This window comes from Odocoileus virginianus, chromosome 32 (assembly GCF_023699985.2).
Source record: "Odocoileus virginianus isolate 20LAN1187 ecotype Illinois chromosome 32, Ovbor_1.2, whole genome shotgun sequence".
NCBI lineage: Eukaryota > Metazoa > Chordata > Mammalia > Artiodactyla > Cervidae > Odocoileus > Odocoileus virginianus.
Genome location: NC_069705.1, coordinates 2238802 through 2260767, shown reverse-complemented (window position 1 = coordinate 2260767; position 21966 = coordinate 2238802). Strand labels below are relative to the sequence as shown.

Here is a 21966-nt window from a genome sequence, read left to right as displayed (position 1 = left end):
GGCGCGGCGCGCGGCGCTTGAGTGATGTCACGCTCTGGGGGCGGGACCCAGGCGGTACTAGAGGCACCATCCGAGCCTCGTGGGTGGGGCCGTGGTTAGGGGCGGGGCAAGGGGCGGGGCAAGGGGCGGGGCTTGCACGGCGAGTCAGCAAATCGAATCTGGAGTGCGCGGGACGAGGAGGAGAAAGCCGGAGCAGAGCTCCGGTGTGGAGGTGGGCATCTGGGTGCCTCGGGATTACAAGCCAGGGGTGTTTCTCTGGGAAGACCTGGATTCCTGACGTAAGGCATTGGACCTGTCTTACCGGTACATTTCTCTGCAATCCTCCCCCTAGGAGCGGAAGTCGGGTTTTGATTCTTAAGTCAAAACTTCAGATTATGGGGTTATGTAAGATGATGGGGTGGGGGTAGGATACACACCATCTATGTATAATGATAATTTACCGAATGCATCACGTGCTTTACGTGTGAGTAGGGGCAACACCAGCGTAAGACTTACTGTCCGATGCTTGTGTGAGCCCGCAGTGCAGCCCACGCTGCGGAGGGCCCACGCCGCAGGAGCCTGGGACAAAACCCGCGGATCCCGGGAAAGGCTCCCGCACCAGACATGTTAGCAGATATGCCAACCCGTGTCCAGGGATATTTTGTGTTTTATTCCCCTCCATTTGTGCTAGGTGGAGAAGGAAATGGCAACCTACTTCAATATTCTTGCCCGGAAAACCCCAGGCAAGGACAGAAGGACCTGATGGGCTACAGTCCATGGGGTCACAAAGAGTTGGACAGGACTGAGCAACTAACACATTTGTGCTAGGGGCCAAAGTGAAAATACCACTAACAATTCCTTAACCTAGCTAATGAGCAATGCAACTGCCGTTACAACATGACCTGTATCTGAGGAATTTACAAGTCTGCTTGAGAAGCGAAAATGTGACATTAGCAATATTTTATTTACAAGAATAACTCCTGGGGTTCATACTCAACTGTCAATCCCAGGCAATTGTTCTCTGTATAAATTAAAAACTTAACAAAATGATACATAACACTGTAGCAAAATCTGAGAAGTGTATAAAAGGAGAATAGAAAATAATTAACATCAATGAGTATGTCACCATTCCAGTTTAACCACTATTAATGTTTTGTGACATATACTTCCAGTCTTCTAACCCAGTCCTTTTAAGATCCTCGTTATTTTTCAATAATGGAATAATTATTTAGATGTAATTAGTTTCTGTGATTAGGTCATGCTTGTTTTTTGGTTTTTGTATTTTACAATATTCATGTACATCTTAAGTTATGCTTCTAGGACATTCATATTTCTTATATTTTCTTCATTTTTCTAATGGATAGCTGTTACTAACTTAATAGATTTTTAAAATATTACTAGTAACCCTTTTCTACATTTGTAAAATTTTTAATAAATATTTGCATTATCCCCTTATCCTTGGTGGAGAAGGCAATGGCAACCCACTCCAGTACTCTTGCCTGGAAAATCCCATGGACAGAGGAGCCTGGTAGGTTGCAGTCCATGAGGTCACTAAGAGTCGGACATGACTGAGCGACTTCACTTTCACTTTTCATTTTCATGCCTTGGAGAAGGAACTGGCAACCCACTCCAGTGTTCTTGCCTGGAGAATCCCAAGGATGGGGGAGCCTGGTGGGCTGCCGTCTGTGGGGTCATACAGAGTCGGACACGACTGAAGTGACTTAGCAGCAGCAGCAGCTTATCCTTGGCCTTTAAACTTTATTCTGAAGCTTCTCAACACCTTGAGTCCCATGAGAACATTTAGATATTCTCTATTCTCCTTTTTCCTGTGCAATCTCTATTCCAGATTTTATTCCTATTATTTTGTTCTGAAGGATGGTTCTCATTTAAAAAAAGTTTATATTCCCCTCTAAATGATGAAAGTTAAAGTTTGGGAAATTGTGGGATCACTGTTTATATGTGTGTGTGTATATATATATATATATATATATTATATATATGTTACATATATTATATATATATGTGTGTGTGTGTGTGTATGTGTGTGTATATATATATATATATTTAATCAGTTTCAGAAAACCCAAGGAAAATAATCAGTACTCTGGATCAACCTTGTCTCCTTGGACCCACCAGTAACATTTGACCCAGCGGTCACTGTCTTCCTGCTGTAGTTTGTCTTCACTGGTTTCCAAGTTGGTCCAGTACACGCTGTGGGTCTCCCTTCTTCCTTGCTCCGCCTTACTAACCGCTCCTTTTCAGCTGCTTGTGTGTCTGTGCAGGTTCCCGGCTTCTCCTCCACCCACCAACCTTCTTGGGAAAGTGCCTGCGGCCTGGATCCTCTAACTGGCTTTTCCACCTTGTCTGGTTTTAAACGCCAGGTCTCCCAGCCTGGCCCTCTGTGATTACCTAGAAGGGTGGGATGGGGCGTGGACAGAGGCTCAAAAGGGAGGGGATATGTATATACAATTAGGACTAATTAGAGTTGATGTAGGATAGAGACCACCACAGCACTGCAAAGCAATTATCCTCCAACTAAAAACTTAAAAAAATGACGTCTCCTTTGAAGACTCCTTTTATATTTCTAGTCCTGATCTTCCTTGAACTCTAGTCTCATATATCAAACTGCACAGTGGACATCCTCCCTGTCCATCATCATAGACATTTGAGGATAAAACGTCCTCCAAATTCTTACTTCTTGCCCCCACTAACTGCTCCTTAACTCTTCCCTGAGTTACGACATTTAATCTGCCCTGCCATCAGGCCAAAACCTGGGGAGCCATTCTTAACTGCCCTTTTCGTACCCCACATCCAATCTTTCGGCAAATCTTGTCTGGTTTGTCTCCAGCATATCTATTCTGAATTGGATTACCTCTCGCCACCTCTATGCCACCACCCTCGTCCAACCTACTGTGATTTTGCTTCCTTGTTACTGCCTGCTAATGGGAGGCAGTGGGCTCCCCACTTCTGCTCTTCTTCCCTACGGGCCATTCTCCAAATGGGACAAAAGTGATTTTTTAAAAACATGCATCAGCATATGTCATTCATTTGCTTAAATACCCTCTCATTGCACTTAGAATAAAAGCACACCCCTTTCATGGCCTATAAGGCCTCATGTGATCCACCTCCTACTAATGCCCCCGCTTGGCTTCTTGTCACCTTCCCCTTTGTCTGGGGCACACATGTGCACACAGGTGCCTGCTTCAGGGCTCGTCTCTCGTTGTTCAGGCAGCTGCCTGGCTTCCTTCTGCTCATTGCTTGAGTCCCCGCCCAGGAGCTGCATTCTTGTCACAGTCCCAAACAACACTTGGGCACTATCTGTTCCATTCTTGCCTTTTATTTTCATCTTAGCATGAAAAATATTTGAGGGACTTCCCGGGTGGTCCAGGGTTAAGTGTCCGCCTTCCAATGCAGGAGAAACAGGTTCAATCTCTGGATGGGGAAGGATTATCCCACATGCTGCAGGGCACTAGCCCTTGGCCTGCAACGACTTGAGCTGGTGAGATCTAGAGCCTGGGCACTGAAACTAAGCCCATCACAGTCAAATAAATACTTTTTTTTTCAAAAAAGAAAAGTATTTGAAACATACACGCATGTGACCTACCTGTTACCTGCTCCCTGCCCCACTCTCCCTCCTGCCAACATGGATTTTAAGCTCCATGGGAGAGGGGGCTTCATCTTTCTTTGCCACATAGAGATGCTCCATAAATACTTGAATGAATATCCTAAATTGTAATCTTATTGAAGCAAAGTGGCAAATATTTCAAATGACACAGGATATGGACCGATTATGATGTGGGATGGTGATGTCCTGTGTTGGCAGGGACTGGGAGGTTTATTGGGATACAGAACTTTCAAGGCTAAAACCAGGAAAGCTCTGGGCAAACAGACAAGTCTCATCCTAAGTTTTGTCACCATTTTGACAAACTGACACTAACAAAATCTAGCTTGGAATATAGATTCTGAGATTCTTCTAGGGCTCCTAACTGGAGCAATTTAAAAAATAATTATTTATTGAAAGTCTACAAAATTGAGCATAGGAGGGGAAAAGGAGGAAGGGGGATTGAAAGCTTTAGAAGCCGCAGCAGTCATTGGGAGAACCGGAGAGATTCACACACAGTGCCAAGGAGTGAGCAGAGATGGGTGGGAGGAAATCAAGTGATGAGCAGGAGGAATTCCATGGCGGTCCAGTGGTTAGGACTCTGCACTCTCACTGCGAAGGTTGTGGGTTCAATGCTGGTCGGGGAACTAAGATCCTGCAAGCCATGTGGTGTGGTCAAAAAAAAAAAAGGGTGATGAGCAGGGCTTCAGGGCTCTACATGTAAAGTGTTTTGGCTCCTGCAGAAATACCATTTTCTATTTTACAACCTACAAGTCTGTGGACTCTCTTGGGAAAATGGAACATAAAAGCTGCTGTGGGGATAATACTTTTGAAACCTGAACTGTCAATTTTTTCCTTCCTTCCACCCATCCCAAGACAATAATTGAAGTTGTTTCTGTTACAAAAAAGTTATAGGAAAACAAAAAGTAACAGAGCAAAAAGTCCTTGTCTCTCATTTCAAGATTCCCAAAGCCTGAAACCTTTAAAGAGATAGTTAGGGCTTGGTACTTCTGAGACAAAATGTGATTGAGGAAGTTTCTCTGGGGTAAAAAGTGCTCATTCAATCAACAAATACTTATTGAATACCTATTAAGAGCCAGGCACTGCTCTGGAGTCTTGGTATATGGCAATGGACAGACCAAGTCCCATCCTGTGGAGGTTTATTTTTAAAAATTGAAGTTTATTTACAATATTTTGTTAGTTTCAGGTACCAGCAAAGTGATTTGGTATACACGTGTGTATATATACATATAACAAAAATATATATACACATTCTTTAAAAAAAAAAATATATATATATATATATATACACACACACATTTTGTGACTTCCCTGGTGGTCCAGTGGTTAAGTATCTGCCTTGTAATACAGGGGACAGTGGTTTGATCCCTGGGCGGGGAATTAAGATCCCACATGCCATGAGCAACTAAACCTGAGTGCTGCAACTAAGACTTGATGCAGCCCAATAGATAAATATTAAAAATATATCTATACAGACATTCTTTTAAAATATACATAAATACATATAATCAAATATATCCTTTTAAAATATACATTCTTTAAAATATAATCAAATATATACTTTTAAAAAATCTATACATTTACATAAACATTCTTTTAAATCCTTTCCATTATAGACTATGACAAGATATTGAGCACAGTTCCCTGTGTGTGTGCATGCTTAGTCGCTCAGTTGTGTTTGGCTCTTTTCGACCCTACGGACTGTAGCCCTCCAAGCTCCTCTGTCCATGGAATTTGCTAGGCAAGAATACTGGAGTGGGTATTTCCTACTCCAAGCAATGTTCCTGACCGAGGGACTAAACCCCACATCTCCCGTGTCTCTGGCGTTGCAGGTGGATTCTTTACCCACTGACATCGGGGAGGCTGAAATCCCCTGTGCTTCACGGCAGGAGTTGCTGTTAATCTGCTTTATAAGGGGTAGTGTGTATCTGTTAATCCCATGCTTTGTGGACCTCTTTAGTGGGCGGGTGGAGGCACAAATAAATATATCCGATGGTAATAAGTAGCATAAAACCGAAGAAGACAAGAGAGTTACAGGGCAGCCCTGGGAGGTGAGGCAGAGAGTGGGTACCAGGCAGAGAGGCTGGCCAGGAGAGCCCTCTCTGATGAGGTCACTGACGCAGAGAGACGTAGATGAAGAGGAAGGGACCCCGGACCCCTTCTATCCACATTACTGTACAGTATCCACTTTTCATTGCCCATCACAACTTGTTTTAAAAATGGAATGTTTCAAAAAAAAAAAAAGGAATGTTTCCATTTCTTTTAAGTAGAGAATCACAAGTGGAAATATGGTCAAGAATATGGTTCGGTTATGCGGAACCCAAACATCAAAGCGATGAACATAACCAAACTGGTACAAACGATTTTCGAGACTTGATTTGGCTATTTTGAGCATGTTGCCTGTCTCCCATGTGGTATAATATTGACTGTTCTCAGTTAATGTCTTGATTTGACTGCTATAAACTTCAACTGGTCTGCCTGACTGTGGAGCATCATCCAGTGAGGAATCTCCAGCACGAAACTTCACAAACCACTTTTAACATGTTCCATCAGTCAGAGCCCGTTCTCCATACGCTGCCCAAACTGTGTGTGTTTCCATCGCGTTTTTACCTTTCTCAAAATAATAAAGCATCATATGCTGAAAATGTTCTTTTTCTTCCATCTTCAATATTTAAATGGCTACATAAGAATTCACCAATCGTGGTAAGTTTATTTTTAATGCGTGAGGATATGACAGCTGTCACAGTATGATGTAACAAAATTATTTTGAATGAAGTTAAATGGCAACCCACTCCAGTACTCTTGCCTAGAAAATTCCATGGACGGAGGAGCCTGCTGCAGGCTACTGTCCATGGGGTCACAAAGAGTCAGACACGACTGAGCGACTTCACTTTTCAAAGATAGCTAAGTGCTACTAGAGCCATCTTACAGAAAAAGACTGAATGAACCTTTTGGCCAACCCAATACCACTAAGTAAAAAAGTGCCATCAACTAAATGGCACAATATCATAATGCTAATCCCCTATGACAATGGATGAGTCACACCACCTCTTGTTGCTTTGAATTTTTTCAGCTCTTCAGAGGGACCTGGCCGTCTCTCTCACCTTCAATTGCATTTCCTGGCACATGTGACTGACGGTCCTTTGGCTTGTATTTCACTGACAAACAGTCTTGCCTTTTTTTGGCCATAGTCTGTTCTTACAACCGGTAAGAATTTGGTGGTTACTTTGAAAGAAAAGGTGGAATTATGGTCATAATGAGCACTTTTTTTTTTTTTTTGAAGTATAGTTGGCTTACGATATTATACTAGTTACAAGTGAACAACATAGTGATTCACAATTTTTAAAGATTAAATTTTATCTAAGGGGATTACAGAGTAAATGGCTATATTCCCTGTACTGTACAATAGATTCTTGTAGCTTATTTTATACATAATAGTTTGTACCTTTTAACCCCCACCCCTATCATATCCCTCCCCTCTGGTAATCACTAGTTCGTTCTCTGTATCTTTGAGTCTGTTTCTGTTTTGTTATATACATTTGTTCAGTTTGTTGTTAGATTCCACATATAAACAAGAATACAGAATATTTGTCTTTCTCTATCTGATTTATTTCACTTAGTACGAGCATCTCTAGGCTTGTCCATGTTGCTAAGCACTCTTGCATGTACTTAGAACATATTCCTAAATGTCCACATCACTCACAGACTTTCCTTTTCCATCATTACCATCTCTGCCTCTTCTCCCCAACCCCCCTCCTCACCAATATCCATCCACAAAACTGGGCTTCCACCTCCAGGGATCTTTTGCTGTTAAACTTTTTAATTTTAAAATAACTACAGATCTATGGAAAGTTCCAAACAATTACAAGATTTGCAAGAAGTTGCAAATACACCATAGAAAGATCTCACGCAAGCTGCACCTAGTTTTTCTTAAAACCAGGAACTGACAGTGAGTGTGCATATAGCTCTATGGCACTGTATCACATACGGATTGTATAACCACTGGGGCTTCCCTGGTGGCTCAGAGGGTAAAGAATCTGCCTGCAGCGTGGGAGACCTGGGTTCAATCCCTGGATTCGGAAGATCCCCTGGAAGAGGGCATGGCACGCCACTCCAGTATTCATCGGTTTCCCTGGTGGCTCAGAGGGTAAAGAGTCCATCTGCAATGTGGGAGATTCAGGTTCAATCCCTGGATCAGGAAGCCCCCCCGGAGGAGGGGCACCCCACTCCAGTATTCTTGCCTGGAGAATCCCATGGACAGAGCAGTCAAGCAGGCTACAGGCCATGGGGTCGCACAGAGTCAGACACGACTGAAGTGGCTAGGCATGCCTGCAAGCACACACCAGAATCAAGATACAGAATTCTACCACAACATAAGCATCTTTGGATTACGCTTAAATATCCACCCTCCAACATTCCTAATTCCAGGAAATCACTAATTTCCCTGTATTCTCCATTTCATAAGTCATTCTGAGAAAGATACTATAAATGGAACTACGCAGTGTGTGACTGTTTGAGACCAGCTGTTTTTTTTTCACTTGAAATAACGTCCTTGAGATTCATCCAAATTGTTGCCCGTACCAATAGTTCGTGCTTTTTTATTCCTGAGATCTCCAAGCTGTGATGTATCATAGTTTAACTATTCACCTGTTGTAGGAAGTGTTGTTTCCAGTTATTAGCCATTAAAAATAAAGCTGCAATGAACACCCTTCTGTGTGGACATAAGATTTCATTTCTCTAGGATAAACGCCAAGAATAATGATTGATTGCTGAGGCATATGGTATCCATTTAGTTTATCCTAATAAACGGCCAAACCATGCCAGAGCACCGGTTCACATGCCATGAGCAATGTATGAGTGACTCTGTTTCCTGCGGGTTCATGTCACATTGTCACTATTTTTTAAGTTAGCCATTTTGATAAGTGATAATGTCTTATCATGAATCATTTTAATTTGCATTTCTCTAGTGACCAGTTCGGAGAAGGCAATGGCACCCCACTCCAGTACTCTCGCCTGGACAATCCCATGGATGAAGGAGCCTGGTAGACTGCAGTCCATGGGGTCACTAAGATTCGGACACAACTGAACGACTTCACTTTCACTTTTCGCTTTCATGCCCTGGAGAAGGAACTGGCAACCCACTCCAGTGTTCTTGCCTGGAGAATCCCAGGGACAGCAGAGCCTGGTGGGCTGCCGTCTATGGGGTTGCACAGAGTCGGACACGACTGAAGCAACTTAGCAGCAGCAGCAGTAACCAGTTATAATGACCATCTATTTACATGACTGCCATTCATGTGTGCATATAAATAATTGTTTTTTTGTGAAATGTCTCTCCATGGCTTTTGTCCATTTTCTATGGAGATTGTTAATTTAAAAAGATGACTTTGAGTATTCTTTATATATTCTAGAGGAATATTTTGTGAACTATATGGCTTGCAAATATTTTCTCCAAGTCTATAGCTTTTCATTCCCTTAAGTATCTTTCACAGAGGAAAAGTTCTCAATTTTGATAGAGTCTACTTTATTTTTAAAATTTTATGGACCATAGTTTCGATATAATGCCTGAAAACTTCACCAAGCTCTACACCTGGAAAATTTTATGCATTTTTCTCATCAGTTTTATAGTTTCACATTTTATACTTAAGTTTATGATCTTTTTTTTTTTTTTGCTAATGGAAATACAACTATTTGTTAAAAAAGACTATCTTTCAGGATTCCCTGGTGTTCCAGGGGTTAGGACTTGCCTCTCACTGTCGTGGCCTGGGATTCAGTCCCTGGTCGGGGAACTAAGATCCTGCAAGGCGTGTGGTATGGCTAAAACAAACAAACAAACAAACAAACAAACAAACAAACAAACAGAAGACTGTCCTTTCTCCATTGAGTTACTTTTGCACGTTTGTAAAAAATCAGCTGTGTAAAAAAAAAAAATTTTTTTTAATTAAAAATAAAAATCAGCTGTGTACTTGTGTGGGGCTATTTCTTGGCCCTCTATTCTATTCAATTGATCTATGATGTGTCCATTTATCTAACATCACAGTCCTGACTGTAATGTCTTGAAACTGGGTAGTGTTATTACTTCCAGTTCACTCTTCTCTTTCATAATTATTTTAGCTCCTAAGCTAAAATCATTCTAATTTTAGAATGATTTTGCCTATACCTACAAAAAGTATTGTTTGGATTTTGATAGAAATTATTCAGCCTGATTATTAACGTGGGGAGAACTGATACTTTAAATCACTAGGTCATCCAATCCATGAACATGCTATTTCTCAATCATATTTCATTTATTTAGTCCTTTGGATTCCTTCATCCTCATTTTTACACTTTTCAGCATACAAGTCCTACACATGTTTTGTTAGGTTTACATCTAGTTTTTTTGGGGGGGGAGGTTCTTGGGATCTATTGTTATTATTTTTATACAATGTTAAAGGTTACACTCCATTTATAGTTACTACAAAATGTGGGCTACATTCCCTGTGTGTACAATACACCCCTGAGCCCGTCTTACACCGGTCATGTGTACCGATACCTCCTCTCCCGAATGTTTTCCCTCCCAGCTTCCCTGTCCCCATCGTAGCCACTAGTGAGTTCTCTGTGTCTGTGAGCCTATTTCTTCTTCGTTACAGTCACAGGTTTGTTGTACTTTGTAGATTCCACATCTAAGTCATATCACGCTGTATTTTTCTCTGACTTATCTCACTTGGCATAATGTCTGCCGAGCCCATCCAGGTTGCTACCAGTGGCAATTCCATTCTTTTTTTACAGTATTCCATTGTATATATACCACATTTTCTCTACCCCTGTATCTGTTGATGGACATTTATGTTGTTTCCATATCTTGACAATCACAAATAATGCTGCTATGAACACTGAGATGCATATGTACTTAGTAATTATGTAATTAGTGGTTTTTTTTTTCTTATATATACTCAGCAGTGCAATTGCTGGGTCATATGGTAGTACTATTTTCCATTTTTCTGAAAAGCCTCCATACTTTTCCATAGTGGCTGTACCAATTTACATTCCCAGCAACAGTGTTCTGGACATCCCTCTTTTCCACACACTTGCCAACATTTGTTACTTGTGTTCTTTTTGATGACAGCCACTCTGACAGATGTGAGGTGATATCGCACTGTGGTTTTGATTTGCATTTCTCTGATGATCAGCTGAGCATCTTTTCATGTGCCTGTTGGCTCTCTGCATTTCCTTTTTGGAAAAATTTCTCTTCAGGTCTTCTACCCATTTTTTAATCAGGTTGTGTTTTAAAAATATATATATATCGAGGTATATGAGCTATTTGGATGTTGGATACTAGTACATCTAAGTATTAATTTGGTTTTGGGTTAATTATAAATGCTAGTGTATTTTTAATTTTGGGTTTCATGTTCTCATCTAGTATAGAATTTTGAATGTTTATCTTGTATCCTGTCACTCTTTAGTTTTAGGAGAGCTTTTGTAGATTCTTTGAAATTTCTACCTGGCAAACAGATTGGGAAACAGTGGAAACAACAACAGACATTATTTTCTTGGGCTCCAGAATCACTGCAAATGGTGACTAAAGCATGACATTAAGACGCTTGCTCCTTGGAAGAAAAGCTACGACAAACCTAGACAGAAGATTGAAAAGCAGAGACATCACTTTGCCGACAAAGATCCATATAGTCAAAGCTATGGTTTTTCCAGCAGTCATGCAGGGATGTGAGAGTTGGACTATAAAAAAGCTGAGTGCCAAAGAATTGATGCTTTCGAACTGCGGTATTGGAGCAGACTCTTGAGAGTCCCCTGTCAGCAAGGAGATCAAACCAGTTCATCCTAAAGGAAATCGACCCTGAATATTTACTGGAAGGACTGATGCCGAAGCTAAAGCTCCGATACTTGGGTCACCTGATGTGAAGAGCTGACTGACTGGAAAAGACCCTGACACTGGGATAGATTGAGGACGGGAGCACCAGTATGTGACAAAGGATGAGATGGCTGGATGACCTCACAGACTTAATGGACATGAGTTTGAGCAAGCTCTGGGAGACACTGAAGGGCAGGGAAGCCTGGCATGCTGCAGTCCATGGGGTTGCAAAGAGTTGGATACAACTGAGCAACTGAAAAACAACATAAACCGTCACGCCATCTGCAAATAAGGACACTTTTATCTCACTTCCAATCCCTATGTCTTTTATTTCTTTCTCTTGCCTTATTGTGCTAACACCTCTAGTACTATGTTAAATAAAAGAAGTGAGAGAGGATATCCCTGCTTTATTTGAATTGGAAGGGGAAAACAATCAGTCTTTCACCATTAAGTAAAGTGGTAGTTGTTGGTTTTTTGTAGATGTTACTCATTCAGTTGACGTTTCCTGCTAGTTCTATTTTTCTGAGACTTTTATCTTGAAGGGTATTGTCATTGGTTGGTGTTTCCAGAGCCCGCCAGGGACACACGTGGGCAAGAGGAGTTCCCGGGGAGCTCACCGCATGTGACTGCTCAGGGCCAAGGTCCCCGGGGCTCTGCATTTTTCTATCTTTCAGAGTCTTCTGTTTGTAAATAACGTCCCAGGGTCTCAGCTGTACTAGAAGGTGGGGAAGCACATCTGCTTCACTTTCTGGAAGTAGGAGTCCAACCTCCAGGGTTTTCATTTTTTCAACCTATTAACATTTCCGAGTTATATTACTCTTTTATCACTTTTGTATTTAAAATTTTCTATTTATTTTGCTGCACTGAGTCTTAGTTGCCGCATGTTGGATCTTCCCCTGCGGTCTCTCTAGCTGTGGTGTGTGGGCTTAGCTGCCCCCTGGCACGTGGGATCTTAGTTCCTCGACCAGGGATCGAACTCATGTCTCCTGCACTGGAAGGCGGATTCTTAACCCCTGCACCACCAGGGAAGTCCCCATGTTACTCTTTTGAAGCATGAACTTTGGTGATGGTTCCTTACTCAGAATTCTTCAGTGACTTCCAACTGCCATTGAAATTGGCCCCTGACTCTTAGTTTGACAATCATTCCCTCCCTGATCTGACCCCATCCCAGCCTACCATTCCGGTCTAAATTCCCACTGTGTTCTTCGCCAGTGTTTCCAAAATCATGCTTTATCACACTCTAGTTCTTTGGGAGTTACATCAATGTTACATGCACATGGCAGAAAAATAAAAGGTGTTATTATCAAGCGAGTTGGGAAAACAGTGGATTTAGGCAGAAGTAAGCCAGTTTATTATCACAGGACTTTCAGATCCTTCAGTAAACCAGTGCACAGTGTGAATCTCTAAGAGGCACTTAAAGCATGAACCGCTGTTCCCCAAACGTCCTTTACATGGAACCCACGGTACCGCCTCCACGGAAGGCACTCTGTGAAATTCTTCTTGTCCGGCTTTCTTCTCCAACCACACCTGCCTGCTCGGGATCACCCAAGCTCACCATGCAGTCCTTCTGTTACATGGAGGAGAAGCTTTTGTGAGACGACAGAGAGGCAGTGCGGGCTCTGGCACCGCTTGATTTCTTCAAACGTTCCATTGCAGTTGGGTTTTGAGTTTGTTAAGTCCTAACCAGAGGTATTATAAAAATAGTGGGATCTGAGTCATGTTGCAAAATAAGAGAATCTGTTTTTTAAATACATTCACTAAATAATACCGCGAGAGGATACGAGGGGCGGGACCTCCCCCGTCCCCACACGGCCACACACGGGGCAGGGCTGTGGGCACAGGGGGTCAGCAGGCTGGTGGGTGACAGACACCCCTTCCTTCTTTCCTTCTTCTCCAAGGTAGCTCGCTCCCAGGGACTCTTTGGGACCTGCAGGAAGGGAGATGCTGTTCCCTCCTGGCTCCAGACAGTCACGCTGGCTGGAAGGACCGCAACCTGGCTGCAGGTCGCAGGTGGAAGGACAAACGTTAGCAGCAGTGAGATCACAGGAGGAAGGAGGATGGGGCAGGGCAGGATCCGCGGTTTCGAGGTCTGCTCAAGAGAAGCCAGATCCAGGTGAACCGTGAACCATGAAGACTGGCCTCCTCTGGAGAGCAGGAGGGGTCAGGAGGAGGCAGGCGGCACTGAGCGCCGCTCAGACTTCGTCCTGGGAGCCAGCTGGGTGTGGCCACCGTGTCTGGAGCACTCCTCTCCCCACGCGGGGGCGGTGGCGGCCCCGGCAGCATCTCCTACATGCTGCTCCCCCGGATCCACGTCCGCTGGGCCTCTAAAGCAGAGGAAATCCGGCGAGCGGACGAGCTGCTGGCCGTGCCCACGGAGGGCCACGCCTTCGGTCCACGGTGACCGTCACGGCTGCTGGAGGAGCACGATCTCCATCTGGGTGCCGAGGACACCAGGCGCGATGATGCTGGGGCCTTGGGCCAGGCAGCCCACCATGGCCAGGGCTGCCCACCGTCACGAGGCCCGCTCCAGGCTCTGCTGTTCCTCCTCCTCCGAATGCAACCAGCTCCAGTCTAGAGACTGAAAGTCAACGGGCATGTTAACAACTCTGCAGCCACCCTGGCACCTGGTTTTCTTCTTCGGGAGGCAACCAGCACGATTTAGAAGGCAGGCAAGAGCCTTTCATTGAGATAGTCGAGTTTCTGCAAGGGACCCCAGAGCCAGAGCTATGTCTTTAAGACCGTGCAGGAGCGTATCTTCAGATGGGTGTGGAGCCCCTGAGACTCTGGCCAGGCAATTTAAGTGTTATTCCTGCAGCTCACAGCACTGACCTATGCCCACTGCACGCCCAGGTGCCCAGGGCTCATCTCAGCTCTCCACCTCCAGCCTCACCAGGTGGAACCACCTGGCCAGACTTCCTTTTCCTCCAGCAGAAGCAAACAGGCAGTGCAAGGATCAAAACATATAGGGCTCAGAGGAGGAAGAGCAGCAAGGAGACACAGAAAGCACCAATCCAGAGAAGGACACTTGAAGAAATAAGAGGTGATCATCACTGGTAGCGATCCCTCCAATCCTTCCCCAAACCGAGAAGTTCCAGTCTCCCCAAACCAAGACTATTGGCAGGAAATGGCCATTAAAAGACCAAAGCGGATAATCAAGCATCCTCTCAGCAAGTTCAGCTTTGCCTCGATGTCTCTGCACCTGGACTCATTTTTCTTTAGATCAGCTTCCCTAGAGCTAGTCTTGCTGAGTCCCTAAGCTCCGAGTCCCTGAGAGATGGGGTGGTGATGGCTTTGTCCCTGGAGCCCAGCACTGCACCTCCTACGGGCATGCCCAGCAACTGCACAGAAGGAAGAGTGGGAGAGAGGCCTTCCCACAGGGATGTTACCTGCCTCGTGAGGACCAAGCGTGGTGAGGATGAAAGGAGATAGAGCACGGGAGGTACCTGCGCTCAAACAACAGCCGCCAGCCCTGCTATCATGATGAATAAAAAGGATGTACCAGAAAACCCCAAGTGTACACCGAGATCAAGGAGGCAAGGCGGCGCCTCTCTCTCAGCTTCTCCTTGTTGGCTGCAGAAAAGGAAAGGTGTGGTGCAGTGGGGGTCCCCGTGGGCCGTTACCCGCAAACTCTGGTCCTGCTCCTTCATGGTGTCCTGCAGGGCGTTCTCCAGCTGGGCGCACAGGGTGTGCGCTTCGGCCACCAGGTCTTCACTGCAGAGAAGGATTGATTATTAGAACACGGTCAGTGTGAACTTTTCAAAAGTAATAGATTACTGCGTACAGATATGCTAAAGGGCTTCTGGAAAGATTTTAAAAATTAAACGATTATTCTGATACTGAGTGTCTTAAAACATATGACACGGCCTCAGCGATTTCATCTGTCTTCTTGAGCGCTGTTACAGAAGCTTGAAGCCAGCTGTGAGCATCGCCATTCACAACGTGAGAAAGCCACAGGTCTGGCCTGATAAAAAAGTTCGCAGCCGAAGAGATCTCTTAGGTTCTCTCTTAAACTGCCACAATCTGATCACCTGTTTCACAGTTTTTGAAACTGACAAAGACCTACAGACCACGAGACTTCCCCAGTGTCCTCTGCTCTCTGAGACTGGGAGCAGCCTGTTCTAGGAACTGATTCATCTGCTGCCCTCTCGCCTTTCCTATGATGAGAATTGCACACGTCCCACCTTCTCTACGGGAAGAAACGCACACATCCCGAGAACAGGCCGTGGCTGAGAAAAGCGAGAGCAAAGCAAGCCACCTGTCCTGTTCTAACCTTGGCTCCAGGATGTGGGCAGACAGACTGCAGCCTGCGCCCCCAGGACGCCTTTCCCAGCGCTTTGAGGATCTCCTGGAGGAACCGGACAAGCCCAACAGGAAGGGCCCCGCAGTTCCCCCTCTCACCGCAAAGGGGGCGCTGGTGGGAGGAGCAGAGCCCAGACTCAGCCACTGGCCACTGACCAGGCACCAGGCTCTGTGCCCGCCCCAGAGGCCCCGGACCTGGTTGCCACCCTCAGGGAGCTAACCGGAAGTTGGGGAGAGAATTAAGAATCCAACACGGGGAATCCTCTGGCGGCCCAGTGGTTAGGACTCTGCCACTTTCACTGCCGAGGGCCAGGTTCAGTCCCTGCTGGGAAATACATTCTGCAAGCCAAGAGGCCAACAAGAGAAATAGAAAAAAAAAAAAAAAAATCCCAAACAGTACAGGCTACAAACTCCCCAAAGTACGGGAACAGGACTGTTTGAAAACAGCTCTACTGAGACACACTCACAAACCACAAAATTCACCCATTCGAGGTGCACGGCTACACACTTCCAGTGCACTTACAGCGTCGCGCAACCACCGCGGAGGTCTAGTTCTCGACCGTCTGCATCACCAAGAGGAGACCCTGTACCTGTTGCCAGTCACTCCCCTCCCTCAGCAATCAGTCTACTTTCTAGTCTGTAGATTTCCCTTAGGCATCGATTTTAGCCGTCTTCAGTGCCTGGGCCCAGCAAGGGACGGCTCTGAAGAAACGGGTGTGAGACTGAACCAGAAACAAGAAACCACATGGGGGTCTCAGGAGACGGCGATCTGTGCATGTCTGTCCGCACCGCAGAGGGGATGGGAGGCAGGGCGTCAGCAGAGCTGAGGACCCGGGACTCCAGGACGCAGCGGGGTCAGCCCGGCCTGGTTACCCAGGGCTGCCGATCCTGAACCTGTACCTCCAGCGAGAGCCCAGAACCCACTCATGCTGCTGGTCTGGACCAGGCTCTAAGACCCCCAGGCAGAGCCAGGAGTTGCTTGGGAGCGGGGGTGAGCCTGGAGAGGACGCTTGGAGGCTGGAAAAGGCTCAGCCTTGGCCCCGAGGCAGCGGGCCGCCATGGCTTGTCCCTGAATATTCCAGAATATTCCGGAAGAATAACTCGATCAAAACAGTCTCCCATGAAGACGGATTTGACCAGAGGGGGCCTGGGGTAGCAATGGGCAGTAGGCAGGGAGGGAAAACCTCACAGGAAGGGCTCTGAGGCTGCACACCCAGCTCTGCAGCAGGGGAGTGCGCAGCAGGCAGGGCGGGGAGGGGTGAACGGGGTGTGGGGGGAGGGACCACAGGAGGAACCAGCGATGTGTGACTGGGGTGCGCTGACCAGCAGACACCTGGGGATCTGCTTCTATGAGCAGATAGTGATGGACGGACGAGGGGACAGCACAGGACTGGTCAGCGCTGGACAGAAGGTTCCCAGCCAGTGAGAGCAACCCGGCCTCAGATAAGGAAATCTGTCTGGGCAGGTCTCAAGCAGCTCTGCGAGCAACGCACCACGTCCACCCCCACCACGCCTGGCATAGGGTACAGACGCCAACGGGCGTGCACGGAGCTACGGATGGGTGACACGGGTCACCAACAAGAGACCCGTGCTTCTGCGCCCAAGACCTCCCGACGTGCCCCAGACTTCAGCACTGGGCACCACGGATGAGGACTGACCTCTTCTTGGCGGCCTCGGGCAAGCTGTCGGAAGCCGCGCAGTGCTGCGACATCAGCTGGCCAGGGTGACTCAGGCGGGAGGCGTTCATGCTGTCCGGGCTTCCACTGACGGGACCCCGGACCTTGCTCTAGAGGGCAAAACCAGAAAGAGTCAGCAGTCTGGGGGCAAAGGGATGCCTGAAACTCTGCTTTCACGGCAGGAGGTTTTCTCATGAGCCACTTGGCCATGAGACACTTGCTCTTCCTGCACAAATCAGGCAATGTCGCCGTCTGATGGTTTGCATTTCGGCTTAGAAACTGCTTCTGCATCTGCAGGTGTGACATTTTTGATTAAGGGTTCTAAACACAGAGAGATGTGAGGGTTTTCTTTCTTTTTTTTAAATCAAACATTGGCCATTTAAGTTTTTTCGATTCTAAATACAGAGAGATTTCAGGGTTCTGATTTTATTTTAATCAACCGTTGGCCATTTAATTTTGTTTTTTTGGCTCTGCAGGCTCTTGATTGCAGTCACAGGCTTCTCTGGTTGTGGCGTGGGGGCTTAGTTGCCCTGTGGCATGTGGGATCTTAGTTTCCTGACCAGTGAATGAACCTTGTCCCCTGCGTTGGAAAGTGGATTCTTTACCACTGGACCACCAAGGGAGGCCCTGAGGCTTCTACTTCATTAGCTGGATTGCTTAACAAACCCTTACAAGGAAACGAGAAGGAAGGTGCGTTTACTCTTCCCAAGGAGAAGACAAACACATGGAGATCCTAGGTGACTTCCGGACGTGCGCCACCTGGGGAACAGATGGGGCCGAGGTGCTCTGACTCCTGGGCCGCGGCAGCCACTGCTCCGGAGGCAGCGGGCCTCCCCCGGCCCGTGGCCGAGCGGCTCTGCAGTCAGCGTCCGCAGCCGCAGCCTCCCTGCTGCCTGCGCGCCGGGCTCTGTCCGGCCAGCTGGGTTCCAAGCTTTTCTCGGCTCTTCTCCCGTCCCTGTCCTGGGCTCTCCTCTGTGCTGCGGTTTCTCTCTGAGCAGCATGCGGTGGGATCACAGCCACCTCGGGATGGTGGGCGCACGCAGGGCAGGCTGAGTGCTGCGTGGCACAGGCCTGGCTCAGGGCCCCGCAGGCACGCCCCACGGGAGCTGAAGGCAGGTCTCCTGGAACCCGGGGTGTGACCTCGTTTGGAAAAAGGATCTTTGCAGATGTAGCTAAGGATCCTTTGATGAGATCGCTCTGGACTATCTGGGTGGGACCTAGACCCTGGAACAAGTGTTTTTACAAGAGACACAGAAGAGGACCTCCTTGGTGGCACAGTGGAGGAGAGTCCGCCTGCCTATGAAGGGGACACGGGTTCGATCCCTGGTCCAGGAAGATTCCATGTGCGGTGGAGCGGCTAAGCCCGCGCACCCTAGAGTCCGGGCTCTGCAACCAGAGAAGCCGCCACAGTGAGAAGCCTGTGTGCTGCCAACTCGAGAATAGCCCCCGCTCACCGCAACTAGAGAAAGTGTGCGGGCAGCAACAAAGACCCAGTGCCACCAAAAAGAAACAAATTTTAGAAAGAGAGAGAGAGAGACGTAGAGAAGGCGGCCACACAGAGTCAGAGGCAGAGACTGGAGTGATGCTGCCACGAGCCAAGGAGTGCTGGAGCCAGTGGCGTCTGAGAAGTGGCGAGAGGGATTCTGCCCTCGAGCCTTCCGAGGGGGCCCGGCCCAGCTGACACGTGGATGCCGACCCTGCCGCCTCCAGGACGGGCCTGCCGGGGCTCACTCACACATGCGATCTTCAGGAGGTTCCAGAGCTCCTTCTGCCGCTTTTCCTGCAGCCGCACCACCGTCTTCTCGTCCTCGCTCATCAGGCTGACCACCTCCTCCACCTTGGGCAGCAGCTCCAGGGCCTTCTGCTTGCAGACCACGGTCTTACTGTGAAGACCAAGCGCGATGAGCTCCAGCGTGCCTGGGTCAGTGGGGAGCAGGACGCGAGCCCCGGCAGGGAGGACTCTGCTCGGCTGCTTCGGGCGGGAGCTCCTTTGGGGCCCAGGGGAGGGGACGGCAGCCTGATACCTGAGCTGCGTATAAATCACTCGCACTTTCTTCTCAAAGCCTTGGATTGCCTGCAGGAGCAGCCGCACCATTTCCTGGCTGTCGCCGTCAGTCCGCTGGTCTGCAAAGCAGGACAGAGCCGCACGGTCTGTGGGGGGGCCAGCCTGGTGCTGGGCAGTGGGGGACCTGGGAGGCTGTCCACTCACCTCTCGGTTTCTCCCTCAGCCTGCGGTAAAGCTCCCGCGCCTGCTCTTCTCTGAAACACATGAGGCAGCGGACCCATCAGCGCCAGAGGCTAATGAGCTCACCTGGAGCAGCAGAGCCACTTCCGGCAGCATCACCGACTTCTAGAAGCCGGGCGGGCAGCACGTCCCGGCTGGAGGAAAGGATGCTTCCTGGGGACATCACGGGCGAAACCCACGACACAGGGAGGCCCGGCTCACTGTCGAAACTCCACCTCAAAGCTCACTGCTGAGACTTCCTGAGAGTCCTCAGGACAGAAGCCTCCTCTGTCCCTCGGGATTCCCCACCCACCTGGCCCCTGCAATTCAGAGGTGCGGGTCCTGAGTTCAGAGAACGTGGCCCCTGAAACTCAAGCCAGGAGCAGACATGCCCTCCCTGGGGCCCTAACACAGTGAGATGGGCTGACATTTTCAGGAGTTGACTTTTGCTTGAAAATCAGAGTAAAATAAAAATGCTGAATAACTTGACAAAATACAGGCTACAGATAATCAGAGCTTCTGGTCCTGAGGGTCCTGGCAGATGCATCAGAGGCCTGGCTGAGCCCCAAGGAGGCTATCCTGGTGCCCCCATCTGCTCCCAAGATGCCAGGAGGGGTTATTCTGCTCAGCAGCAGGGGGGGGTCCCTGGATCCGAGGCCAAGTCCTGATCAGGACTCAAATGAAGAGTCAAGGTCCTATCTTCTACGACTTGCCCGGCTCCTTCCCTTCCTACTTCCTGCTTCTTGGGCCGTGCCCGGGTTGGGGTATGCTGGGTAGCCAGGCATCTGACCTGATGCTTTGGAGCTCACGAACCATGATTCGGTGCCTTATCTGAACTGCTCCCCACAACTGTGAGGTCAGACGGCTTTTCTGTATCAGGTGAGGCTCAGACAGACGGAGGTCTGCCTGGGGTCATCTTCCAGACGTGCCAAGAGGGCTTCCCCAGGGCCGGGCTGCACGGGAGGGCGCGCTCCAGCAGACCCACGCTTAAACAGCCTGCCCACCCTGCACAGACGCACACACACACTCACAGGTCGTCCAGCGTGCCACCCTGCTTCCGGCCCATGGGGCTGCGCTGCAGGTCCACGATGTCCGTCTGTAGGGCCATCATCCGCTCCACCAAGTGCTTCACCTCGTTCTCCTGGAGACAGAGCCGCGCTGAGGCCAGCCGAATCGGCCAGGGACTCCTGGGACGCTGGGCTCTCAGGGGAGTCCTCGGGCCTTACCACAGACCTTCAGCTGCCCAGCCAGAAGGGACATGGACTTGGGAGTCCGCAGCTGGGATCTGGGCCTGACACCCGCCAGCTGTGTGGCCCTGGGGCAGGTCACCCTGGCCCCAAGCTGCTGTCTCCCCTACCGCAGACTAGGGCGAGATGTGATGGGGCCAGAGAGGACCTGGCCTGGCCCCGGGGTGGAGACCAGCTGGAGCATGCTCCCCTCTCCTAACTCATCCTTGATCTCAGGGGTTACGCCCACGAGGACAGAGATCGGGGGGACGGGGATGGGTGTGGAGTGGTGGCTTGCGTCCCAGTGCCTGAACAAGGGGTCGCCCACCTCGAACGAGGCACATCGGCACCGATTTACAGAAACAGATGCTACGACATGGAGGGGAGGCTCCCTGCCTGAGTTCACCGGGCAGATGATGGAAACGTCCAGGATAAAGGCCTTGGAGCCCAGGCTTCCGAGTGAGGTCCACCAGGGCACTCCGCCTCCCCAGCCTCATGATTGACACTGTTCAGCGGCATCTGATTCACAGCACTCAGACTTGCCCCTTCAGACCCGTTCCTTCCTATGGGTTCAGTGTCCCGAGGAGGAGGTCAGGGCAACTTCTAACATGACCGAGTGCCACTCCTTTATCCAAGGGCCCTTCTCGCGGGAAGAGGTCTGCACTCCCCGGGACACGTCGCGTCGTAAGCCTGACTCTGTGTGGCTCCCGGACCGGCCACAGTGGGGACCTCTGCATGGCAACCCCGCCTCCTGCCAGCAAGTGCGAGCTGGGGGCAGGGAGCCTTGGTGAGGAAGATGTGATTTCCGACACAGAAGCTGGACTGAGCGCTCAGTGAGAAAGGGGAAAGATGGCAGGGAAGGGGGTGCCGTCAGTCGGGCTGGGGATCCTAGGGAGCCTCCTACCCGTCCGCAGAGCTCCACGGCCTGCTCCATTTCCCTCCAGGCTAGCAGCAGCTTGTCTGATGCTGGAGGAAAAACATGGAGGGAAGAAAAAAACACAAAATGAAAACACCCCAAAACCAAGAAAGTAAAAAGGAACTCCGTTATAAGAGAACAAAAAAACACTTGAGAAAGAAGAGTTTAATGGTCTCTCCAG

The 21966-nt window shown here is 48.4% G+C and overlaps 1 protein-coding gene and 1 long non-coding RNA gene across 4 annotated transcripts in view; one reads left to right on the top strand and one right to left on the bottom strand.

Annotated features, from left to right (window-relative positions):
- The first annotated feature begins 217 nt into the window (after positions 1-217).
- LOC139032560 (uncharacterized) lies at positions 218-16139 on the top strand. Its single transcript, XR_011485082.1, has 2 exons — positions 218-303; positions 8569-16139. It is a non-coding gene; the product is annotated as an uncharacterized lncRNA (long non-coding RNA).
- The window catches only part of IKBKB (inhibitor of nuclear factor kappa B kinase subunit beta), a 50465-nt gene continuing 41271 nt past the window's right edge, over positions 12773-21966 (bottom strand). For all 3 annotated transcript variants that reach the window (XM_070459743.1, XM_070459744.1, XM_070459745.1), the window contains 8 exons: positions 21774-21835; positions 20675-20784; positions 19629-19678; positions 19444-19543; positions 19155-19302; positions 17402-17529; positions 15065-15155; positions 12773-14022 (listed from right to left, as the gene is read on the bottom strand). In XM_070459743.1, coding sequence (XP_070315844.1) covers positions 13957-14022; positions 15065-15155; positions 17402-17529; positions 19155-19302; positions 19444-19543; positions 19629-19678; positions 20675-20784; positions 21774-21835 — 755 coding nt within the window. In that variant the 3' untranslated portion in view covers positions 12773-13956. The remainder of the gene's footprint in view (positions 14023-15064; positions 15156-17401; positions 17530-19154; positions 19303-19443; positions 19544-19628; positions 19679-20674; positions 20785-21773; positions 21836-21966) is intronic.